The 11,837-nt window shown below is 38.6% G+C and overlaps 1 protein-coding gene across 1 annotated transcript; it reads right to left on the bottom strand.

The window, feature by feature from the left end:
• Positions 1-863: 863 nt before the first annotated feature.
• On the bottom strand, positions 864-11,831 carry Twf1 (twinfilin actin binding protein 1). The gene is made up of 9 exons (XM_008826564.3): positions 11,678-11,831; positions 10,099-10,176; positions 8,090-8,268; positions 6,895-6,990; positions 5,910-6,014; positions 4,497-4,622; positions 4,098-4,248; positions 3,818-3,939; positions 864-2,632 (listed from the first exon to the last, which is right to left on the bottom strand). Exons 1-9 carry the CDS (start codon positions 11,700-11,702, stop codon positions 2,462-2,464), a joined length of 1,053 nt encoding a protein of 350 aa, XP_008824786.1. The 5' UTR covers positions 11,703-11,831; the 3' UTR covers positions 864-2,461.
• Between the last annotated feature and the right edge of the window lie 6 nt (positions 11,832-11,837).

The raw sequence follows: 11,837 nt of genomic DNA, 5'->3' as shown, positions 1-11,837 counted from the left end.
TACTGTAGTAACCAGCTGCTTTCTGCATAGAATTGCTGCCCACTCCTCAGGAATTCACGTCTGGTCCCCTAAAACCTAGCCAAAAGCCTTTGCTGGGGAAGTCATAGGCTCTAGTGGGGGGAGTTATAAACATATGCCTGTTAGATTGCCATCTAAGTATTATGTTTATTCCCATAACTGATTGCTCTGGTCAACTTTGGTCAGAGAAGCTTCTTTCTGCAGTAGTTATCAGTAACTGCTGAGATTCAAAACTGGTTGAATTGCTGCAAGTGACCACTGAATGCCCAGCTATAAATAGGACATCTACATCACTCCCTCAAGGCTCAGAGAATATCATGAATAGAAAAGAGCTGGAGCATTGTGGAAGGCATCATGGTCACAGCAATTTGTGGCATTTTCATTACTAATCACTGTAGGAAACAATCTACATTAGATCTACTTTCAAACTACTTAAAATCCCTCTTGAATTTAAGTAGGCTAATTAAATGAACACATTAAATGAGATATGTAATCTATCATCAGGTATTGGATTATGCAAAATTATTCAAACATTTAAAATTCATTAGAAAACCAACATACACAATTTAAAGAGAAAAAAATTTATTGTGATATAAAATGCACTTATAAAATGTCTGCAGAAGACATGGAAAATTTCACTGCTATATAAATTTATTGGGAATGTTATTCACACCTCATGTCACCTAAAACATACTGTAAACAATGAGTTATACTCTAAAACAAACGCATAAATTGATTCTCAGCAATCACTGGTTTAATAGTTAGAAGATGATATAATCACATCTGTATTCTGGAATGCCCACTTCATGTAGTGTAATAGAACGTAGAGTTAACTGTGCACGGCTGTACAGAACATCCACTGACATGTGTGTACCACCATGACAGGTAACAGTCCCTCTGCTTGAGAATGACAGCGTCCGTCATGTCTGCAGCACAGCTTCAGGGTTTTTTAATGCAGAAACCTGTGGGGATGTATCCACTGTGCACCCATGGGACAACTTTAAGTGTACCTTAGTAAACAAGTGCAATAGTACTCTCAACTATTTTGCATATTTAAATAGTATAGTCTAATTATTCGTAAACAAACAAAACACACAAATACTCAACTCTATTTTTTAAAAATCTGTCAACTCATAATTCCTCTCACATGGTTCATGGGAACACACCGAGTTTCTGAAAGGTGCATGTATTATCTTCCATGAGGCCTAGCAATGAGTGCTTCTCATTTCACACCATGAAATGTGCATTTCTGACATTTGTTTCATGCAGCATGAAGTTTAGCTCAAGGAATTCCAAACCCTGGACACCCAGTTACGGCTCTGCAGCAGCTTCTACAGATTAAACACAAAGTGTTCTAGCTCTCACTATTTCAAGTATCAAAGAAATCTGAGGCTCAAAAATTTCTAGGTTGTAACTGAAAATATAAAGCTTCTGAAAACATTTAAATGTGTTCTGAAAGAAGTTACTTGTTGAAATAAGATCCTTAAGCGAAGTGTTTACCTGTGTTAGCAAGTAGGAACGGAGAATAATCGTAAACCTGAACTCTTGCTCCACAGTAATGAAGGTGGTTTGCTTATAGACATGTAGTTTTGGGGAAGAAAAACTTTAAAACTTAACATTTTTTACTTTAGTTCTGTCTCCTTTTAAATGATATTGAAATTATGAATATTTGGCTTCACAGCACTTACAATGAAATAATTTACTTTGGAAATATATATCTTTTAAAGCACTGGAAAGAGACTATACCAAAGGCTAAACTTGAGTCTTTCAGTGCGGTCAGAAATCCCGCAGCATCTGGTACCTTGAAGGTTTCAGAGTGGCCTGATTTTTCTGAAATTTTAATGCCATTACAAAACAAAAGGTCAGACAGAAGACACTGCTGCCATAAAGCAGTTTCACAAAGTCGCAGATAAGACCCCAGCCCAACAGAACAGCTCTCAGAGTAGGCAACTTCCCACCTTTGCCCAGGCACACCATACTCTCGGCTTAGAAAGGAATCTAACCTGGTCCTTAACATTTCATCAAGCTGTGTGAATATTTTAAGAATTTTCCACTTCCCTTTTAAAAAAATCCAGATGCCTCACTAAAGAGTACTAAGAAAATGTTCTACTTTAAGACATTAGACTTCCCGGAACCAGCCCACCTATAGAAAATTTTTAAGAATTATGTGAAAGTGTGGAATCAACACACTATGAAAACAGTGTGACATAAGTAACTAAACATTACTTATGTTGAAACCTTGCCTAGCTTTAAGCAGAAATAGAAATCATGAATCTTCTATAGCATTGATTTTAAAAATACACTGAAGTGAAAAGTGCCGTTTTTCAAAAAGTACAATTTTCCTCCCAACTATGTATCAACATGGAATGATTTCAGTTCTCTTGTACTAAAAGCTGGAGTTTTACAAAACTATATTGCAACATTTACTATGCCATCGTTTATTTTAGTCAGTAGTAGCTTCTGCTTCAGCGGGACCCCTAATGAGTCTTCGAATTCCTCTTTTTCCTGCAGGACCTTTTGGTTTTGCAAAACTTTGCTTATGTGCATGCTGCTTGGGATGCACTTCCTCATAAAGGAAGTCTGCAGTCAATTCATCCCCATTGTCTATCTCAATCTGTAAAAGAGGAAGCCAGTGTGACACAGGATAAAAACAGGTAGCATTCAAAACCTCAGCTAAGCCACAAGCCAGTTCTCGGGTAAAGTGCTCACAAGGAGGTGCTCGAAGCATAGTCCAGCAAGAGAAAATCAAGGACTGTGTGTTAGCCCTGCCCCTTTCATCCCTCGCAGGGAGATGCTAAGGGCACTGTTTAAACACGTAACTGGCATATGTATAGCACCTTCGAATTTGCTGCCCCTCACTGCTCTTGTTTAAGTAATGAGTGTAAGCAGAAGCTAGTATTATTTTCTCAATACCAGATACTCTAGACACATTCAGAGCTTTATACACTCAAGACACATTACTCATAGCTCGTTCAGCTGCTGGGTCTCTTGGAATTACTCTAGAACAGGCGTAGGCCAACTATGGCCTACAGATCAAATCTAACCCAACTTAAGACCATTTCTCATTTAAGGGGATGTGAAAACAACAAAAACCTGTGAAAGAGACCCAAGTTGGCTGGGCAAAGCTTAAAATCTTTGTTATCTAATGCTCTGCAGAAACTCTGCTGACCTTTCCTGGAAAGTGCCAGTCATGCAAGCGATTCACAGGATCTAAAACTGCTCCAGGCTCCACACCTAAGCACTCGTAGTTTGTAAGGAGCTGTATTTTAAGAGCTAAAAGACTCATCTGTCCTTATGCCCTACGTGCATTTAAGAAAATTGGCAGCTTAGTTTAAAGCACCTTCTGCCTATTCCCTCCTCTGCAGTAACTGGAAGGACTCACAGGCATAAACCGAGACTACAGCTCCTTGTTAAGACCAGAAGTAGCCAGAGACCTAACAGCGCCATCCAACAGAGCTTCTAACTATAGAAATGTTCTGTAAATGTTGTACCTCTTTAACGCTGCACATGGCTAACAAGCATCCCCAAAGTGCTACTGTGATTAGGAAACTGAATTTTAAATTTTATTTATGTTTATACTTAAATAGTTGCATGTGCTTGTAGTACAGATCTATATAGATGGGGTAACAGACCATCCCTAGGTTCTCAGAGCAGATCCTAAGGACTAGAATAATAAAACGAAATATATTTCCATTTATAAACCACAGTACATGGAAATGCATTACACTGTGCCAAATGGAAATGACCAGGAGAAAAAAAATCCAGAAAACCTTGAAAATTTTAAAACAGTGAAACCCACCTTTCTGATTATGTTCATCTGTAATTGTCTTTCTACAATTTCTAGCAGAGGGCTCTTGCAACTCGAATACAGCATCCGTTCTCTTATACTGCATGTGTACCCAGGCATTGAATAAATGAAAACTGTAAGTCGAAAGAATAACAATTAGAGGCATCAACTAGCAAATACATAAACCTTACAAAACTCCAACTAATCCCCCTGGTTAAGAAGTATGTTAGAACAGGGTGCTGAAATTGGGTCAGTCTCTGAAGGCAGGCGTGGGAGGCAGTGTGGCACATACCTACGGACTCTAAGTAGTCTCCTTCATGGGAGTGTTTATACAAGAAGAAATGGTAACGTGCTGAATCCTTGGGAATCCTCTTTGGCAAATCTTTGAGTTCTGTATTTGTTGTGTTGGCCAAAATTATTACTTCATTTTTTATATCTATTTCCTATAAAAAAGTAACAACATATTCATTAAAACTGATAAAACAGAAATTAAGAATTTAAGAGAAAAACAACTAGGAGAGAAGGGCACGGCTGTGAATTATTGGACTCTCATACACCTATAGTACTTTGTGATTAAAGATGAATAAAAAACCAAGCAGCAAATTAAAAATTTAAAGTTCATTCAAAACAGGAGTTATATAGGCCGTAAGCCACCACAAAGAGCAGCCGCTATTACCATTAGTGCTCTTACCAACTGCACGTAGTTGAGCCGTTTCTTACTCAGTTTTTCCAAAGCCTGGAAAGCATCTTGAGAAATAGGAAATGCTACTCCTTGTAGTGTCTGATGCTTAGTGTCCACACCCACGTCAGTCTGTACCTGAGTATGATAGATATCGTTTACTGGTAAAGCTTTAGTACTTAGCAGTGTCCTACAGCAAAAAGAAGAAAGCCCAACTTGTACAAAATAGTAAGCCTCATTGGTCCCTTTCCCAAGCATAATTCAAATACCTAAAGCATTGTGAATGTAAAAGGCAAACCATGCCTCACATCTCTTCGGTCTTGCTAGTACTCTGTCAACATGCCGAGTGCACGACACACTGTTAGGTCATCTCGGGAGTGACACTTGAGTGTGCAGTTTTAGTGAGGCTTTGGAGGTTTTGTCAGCTCAGACAGAATTTCAGTGAGCCTCAGTAGCTTTTTGAAAGTGTCATCAGATAATGGACACCATGCACTGAACTGAAAGGAGTACAAACAGTGCGCAGACACAGCCCAGCCCAACAAGCTACACCACTGTGCAAGTCCAAGATTTGAGCCTTCTCCACTAACAACAGGGTGTGTGGGTAGAAGAGGAACCTGCAGGAGAGCTTTCAATGTGGATGCCTAAGACTTAGATGTGAGCCTCTGGTTCTGATTGCAAGTGCATACCCCAACATGAGCCTCTGGGTTCTGATTGCAAGGGATAAAACAAACTATCAAATTCATAAAAAAAGACCACAGAAACAGACCTACTCAAATAACTTGAGTTTAAAATATGATAGGTCCTTGCTATGATCTCAATATTAAAAAGACAATGAACCATTTTCCAGACGGATTTCAGCCTTGTATGAATAGTGAGCAGTGTATTTTGGCTACCTGCTCTTCTCTGAAAAGATTCTGTAGAAATACAGAGTTACACTAACATTCAACAAAATGGCTGCAGAAGCATCTTTCAAAACATGATGAACTACAATATGTCTGAGAGCCTACTGGCCCCACAATGCGTCCATACATATCTCTATACAAATTCATAGAAAATAGCTTTTAGAATTCTTAAGATTTAAATTTTATTGTTTTTAGTAATCACTATTTTCTGAGTAATATTAAAACAAACCTGCTCTAGACAGTCTACTAGGTATAAAATTCTCAAGAAATGGGCAACAACCTTTTCCTGTTTTGGCAGGCACACTGAATTAGAAAGCGACTTATGAAGTTGATATGAACTTTAATACTATCTAGCTTTTTTTTCTGAAAACATATTAAGCACACAGGCCTGTTTCTAAACTAAACAGAAGAAACCTAACCACACTAATATTTCTTATTTTCTTGTTACCTCCATGTTACAAATTAAACATATGGTATTCTGACATACTTAAAATCTTGGAAGCATTTCTGAGTTATAATTTACCTCATTAATTTTAATCTGTCGTAATTCTTCCTCAGCTGCAGTCAGTGGGGCAGGGGAAGACTGAGATAGCAAGTATTTTTTATACCCGAGTAATGATACATCTTCCTGTAAGCAAAGAAATGCATTATTCATTATTTTCCAGAAATATATCCAAGGTGAGGTTACATTAGGAAAGACAGAATTAGTAAGAGAAAGAAATTTAGCAGGAAATAAAGAGCAGTCAGGATTTTACTCTTACTTTTCTCTAATCCTATATTTTGAAGGTTCTAAAACTTTAAAAATTTTATTTTTATTGTATGCCTATGAATGGTTTGTAGTGCTTGAACCGTACCCAGCTCCTCTGCAAGAGTGTCAGTGCTCTTAACCACTGAGCCATCTTTCCAACCCAGGTTCAAAACTTTTACGACAATTATCTACTGTTCCTTCCCCTACATTTTATAAGCTGTGTAAGTTTGGTGCTGTGATGCAGGCCGAATCATGAAGCTGATCAAGCTTCAAACCTGCTGGACAACTGTAATTTACCTTCGGGGAAACTGTCCTGCAGTCATTTTGAATAATATATTCCTGAATTCTATATTAAAATTATTTATATATTATCTGCACATATAAAATATATTTCTATAATAAAAGAAAACAGTATTTCAGACAATTGGAAGAGGCAGCATGCTTCCTACCTGCTAAAGAGTATCGTTTTCTGAACTAGCTGCTTTAAACAAGTAGACCAACTGCTCTACTCCAACTGTCTTAATTTGGAGGATATGGATGTTTTGATACTTTATTCTCAATGTCAAATAGATATAACAAATGAATTCAGAGCTATATATTCACCAGTATTAACTTGCATGTCATGTGAGATGTGACAATGCCCTTCTTATTACAGACTCAGCCTGAATCTGAATTTGAATCAATAATCTACCACCATGAAGTTCTTTCATCATTGTCTGTTTTGAAACATAGAAAACCCACATAAACCTGTAATTTGCACCTTTACTGTTCCAAACACTTCGTCTTTAATGTGGCCACCTCCAAACTCCTTCTTCAGAGTCGCTCTTGTGGCTGCGTACAGCATTTTTTGACGAACCTATTCAATTGTGAAGTTTTAGATGTTAACAGGTGAAAACATACAAGAAAGCACATTCTGATGTATTACAATCTTTAAGTACTTAAAAATAAACTGTAGTAAGGCTGAAGATCACACAAGTGTCTGAACCACTAGAAATTTACCTTCAAAGAATATAGCATAAATTTTTAGAGTAGAAAATGTTGTTAAAAACTCCTAACACAAAATTAAAAAAAAAAACTCAAAGCACAAAATTAGTTCCAAGAATAAAAAACAATACTATTTTAAAATATGAGGAAAAAAAAATAAAGTAACGTTGATAGTGATTTTTTTTTTTAACTCAATGCTAGATCAGTACTATTAAGAACCAAGTATCTGTGACATACTGATGGAATTCACCATTCTTTAAGGAACACAGTGATGAAAAGAAGTGCAATTTATGCTATTATGAAAGTGTCTAGTAGGATCTGTAGTAGCTTTACATATATAACAATCAATTAAGAGAAATCTCACAATTCTAACTGGTGAAATCCATTATTTCTTTCAGACAAAATAATTAAAAATGGAATAATCTTTTGAGACTAAATAGCTTTAAAAACTATTAGCTTTTTATAAGAAGTCTGAGAATCTAAAATATTGGTCAGCATTTATATAGTTATTTCATCTTTTGTTCTATTTAGTCTACTATCAACTCTTATGAATTTGATGTAAGTGATAGTTACTAATGATATAGGATGAGTTTTAACAAAATTTAATATAATGCTCAATTAGTTCTCTGAATTATTATAATTTTCACTTTCAGGACAAGGACTCAGGATGCTACTTTCATTGTTCAAAGACCCATAAAGTCACTTATAATTGCCAAAGCTTTAAAAATTTTAAATCAGTGCTAATGCTTGTGATTCAAGGACAAGGCTTGCAGATCTAATAGCATCACCCTTGATTCTATATCATCAATGAATTTAAGGCTTGTCTTCACACTCACTCACTTCGATGGGAAATGACTACTGCTCCTTAACTTTCATTTAGCTGGAAATATTTCAGGGGAAAAAAATTCTTTCTAGCATTTAATGTTAAACAACAAACAACAACAACAACTCACACTACAAAACTTACTCACAGGAGAATGATCTGGAGACCATGCAATGAATATCCATTCATATCCCTGGGCATTCTGAGAGTCTAACCTGAATAATACATAGCAAGGCTGCTTGTCCTCCAGTAGAGGCAAAACAAAAGAATCGTAATCCTGCTCCCAGGAGTCTGAAGGCTGACTACATGATCCGACCACAAGCTGCTCTATGAGAAGAAAATTTTAAACAGATAAATGGTTTGCAATGGCAAATGACACTGTAATGAATACTAGAAAATAATCTATTTCCCATCAAAAAACTATTTTTCCCATCAAAAAGTTTAAAAGGTGGCAATACATAAAATAATTATAATCTGAGGCACTATTGAGAATAGATATGAAGATTTATGAATACCATATTAAAATATTTTAATGTAAATATATAAATAAGAAATAAACAAAAATAGTAAGTTATTAACTGTTCAAATATTAAATAAGGGCAATTCGATTTCTAGTTCTTAAAATGTCTATGCTGAAAATTTCAACAATATATATAACTGCATTACCACTCAAAACTGTAATTCCTGAAATTAATATTTAATTGTAAAGCAAGAATTTAAAACAAGATTTGGTTCCCACTTGGCAGTGATGCTATAAAATTAAAATTTTGCCCACGAGCATAAACTGGAACTTGGAGCTGCCACTTTTTCAGTGCTATTTAGCAGAACAAACAAAAATTGGGAGTGCAGCCTTCACAGAGAATCACTGCACACATGGAAAGTGCCTCATCGCAACAGTGCAAACCAGAAACCTCCATATTTCCAGAAAGGGAATGAACAAGTACGTGGCCTAGTTAAATGGAAGTATTCTATTGATGTCTTAAAATAATTCATAGGCTTTCTGCCAAAACAAGACTATAAAACAACAAAAACAGGAAAAAAAGAAAAATCCAGGATAATTATATGCAGTTTATATGAGCTTAAAAACTCAAAATAGCACTATGTGCTATGTAGGCATACATGTAAAAGGGGACTGAACATACAGAAAACCCTCTTCTAATTGCAGTCACCGCAGGGGGGAAATCAGAAAGTACAAGCTGTCAGAGGGGATGTTCTTATGTTAGAAAAAAAATAAACTTTTAAAAAGGCTTGACACAAACAGCATAAAGCACTAAGTTATTAGAAGGGAAGGCACGTATTAATTTATTCTTTGGAATTTCCTAATTCAACATTTATTCAAAATAAAAAAGCTGGAAAATATTTATGAAACAGACCTTTGCATCTGAAGAAGTGCTGAGTAGATACTTTAACTTCCCATTTTGTTTACTTAGCTAGTCACTTAGGAAGTAATGACACTCAAAATTTTAGGTTTTAAAGCATACATTTGTTCCCAGTGATATTGTGACACAAGGTTTTCTGAACTATTTTTCACTTTTTTTAATCAGTAAGCAGAAAATGGAATACAAAGTAGATTTACTTATAGTTCATGAAAGAACAAGCTATTTTTCGAAAGCAAAATATTTTAAGGTTTACAGGGAAGGCCAATGAATCACCTCCATGCATGCATTTATGATCAGGCAGTTCTAAGGGTTCAAACTAGTCCGTCTGATTCAGAGGATGCCTCCACACAACCCGCTTCCCTGCTCACAGAGTTATTTTTAAGAAGCCAATTTCCAAAACAGTGAAGTGGAATACCCCTTTCTCTATCCTAGGATGCAACCAGGTAAAGAATAGTAATTTGAAATCACTTGTTTCTACTTCAACACACACTTCACTGAGTAACTCATAAGTCATTAAATAATCAGCTGGTTACTGATTCCCATTCCAGAAATGGAAGCACTGATTTTAGAAAGGGATAAAGAGACACCAAAAAAGTCTGTGTTTCCCCATAGCTGTGTAACGTAGAAGGAAAACAGGGATCGAGGCATCCATCCAAGTTACCTTAAGGCAAAATAGGAACTTGTTTCATGATGATAGTTCAAATTACTGACAACACTTAGAAATTTGAAAATGTAACAGCTAATAATTCAGGGGCATATAATATTTCCGTTAACTAACCATTTTCAATAGATATTTTCAGAAGTCTGTATTTTCCATTTCTGGCTTTGGCAAAGATGTCTTTAACACCTTCATTTGCTGTGGAAAAAGATAAAGAAAAACAAACATTTTTATATTTAAAATTTTTTAAAAATTTAATGTGTATGAGTGTATTGTCCGCATGTATGTGAGTGCACCCGTGTCGTGCAATGTCGCAGAAGTCTGAAGAGGGGTTGGATTCCCCTGCAACTGGAGTTAAGGACGGTTCGTAGCGGTCATGTGGGTGCTGGAAACCGAACCCGGGTCCTCCGCAAGAGCAGCCAGTGCTCTCAACCACTGAGCCATGTCTCCAGCCCTTATTTTTATATTTAAAAGTACTTTATTTCGCAGTCTATATGAAGACAAACTTTAAAAATATATAGCATACAGAACCTTAGTACAAAACAAAGGCATAAAATATGGGCATCGAATCCTGCCAAGAAATATTAATACTAGCAATTAAAAAATATGAAAACTTTCCACCTCACCTCAAGAACTCTGTAGCAGAAGAATGAATACACGATCAACCCAGTAATGGACAAACTACGGTTTTGAAAAACACTTATTTCATGTTTGAGATGTTGTAAAGTGCTTTGATTATGTTTTTAGTCCGATTTTAAGTTTGTGATAACTTCCTTTTCTGTATTTGTCCATCAAAAACAACAGTATCGACTCTTACAATTTTTAAAAAGCCAACAAAATGCATCAAATGTTATTTTTATAGTGTTCCTTTTATTTCTCAAGAAGGTACAGTAATCATTGAGCAAATACTCCTTTAACAGCCTACTCCTGCGCATCTTCTGAAACCTGAATTCCTCGTTCGTCCACCACCAGGTCTTGCGTCCAGCTCAAGCTGCACATTCCATAATTACATATTTAAATCTCAGAAGCAGCGCGGACACACACAACCCCGACGCTCACGGATCTGAGCCTGTTTCGCTCGTGTGCGTGAGGGGAACACGCAGCGTCAGAGCCCCTTCCACACAAGCCGGGAGCCAAGTGGTCACCGGGAAACACTCGGCTGACCGGAGTTCACACGGGAACTCCTCCACCGACCCGGGGCATGCTTGGTTCTGATGAGGTCCAAGTTGCCTATTTCCGACCAGGAAATAATGGAGGGGATGACACGCAGTGACCGCACATTCGGGTCTGCGCCGGGATGAGGGGCAACTGCACCGCCGACTTGTTCGCGGCGGGGGACAGACAGACACCCGGGGACCAGCGGAAACACTTCCCGCTCGGAGGGGAAGTCCGGGAGCAGCCCACGGCTGCGGGGTCCGCACGGGTCGCGGAGGACCTGCATCCTGCGAGCGTCTCCGGGCGCGCATAGGCCACGCTAGGCCCCCAGGCCAGGCGCTCGAGCTCCAGAGGCCGGACCGGAGGCGGCGGGCGGCTCCCGGCGCTCTCCCCGCTCTCCCACGGCGGGGTCGGTTACGTGGCGGAGGCCGGACAGGGCCAGAAGCGCGGCAGGTGCCTGCGCAGCGCGAGCCGCCCAGCGCCGTCCCAGTCGGCCCCGCCGCCTGTCGCCTCCTGGGAGCCCCGACCCCGGAGGCGCCGTTACCTTGGATGCCGGTCTGGTGGGACATGGTGGCGGCCGCGGACTCCCGGCTCCAACGCAGGGTGCGGTAGCGGCCCCGGCCGGCGGCTCCAGGAAGTAGCGGCTCGGCCTGCGCGTCATCCGCCGGCGACCCGCCGCCCCGCCTCCTGCACTGCCTGCCCTC

The sequence above is a fragment of the Nannospalax galili genome, unplaced genomic scaffold, assembly GCF_000622305.1.
Source record: "Nannospalax galili isolate Female #2095 unplaced genomic scaffold, S.galili_v1.0 scaffold232, whole genome shotgun sequence".
NCBI classification, from domain to species: Eukaryota; Metazoa; Chordata; class Mammalia; order Rodentia; family Spalacidae; genus Nannospalax; species Nannospalax galili.
Note: the sequence above shows the minus strand (reverse complement) of the source record. Positions and strands in the feature narration are given on the sequence as shown.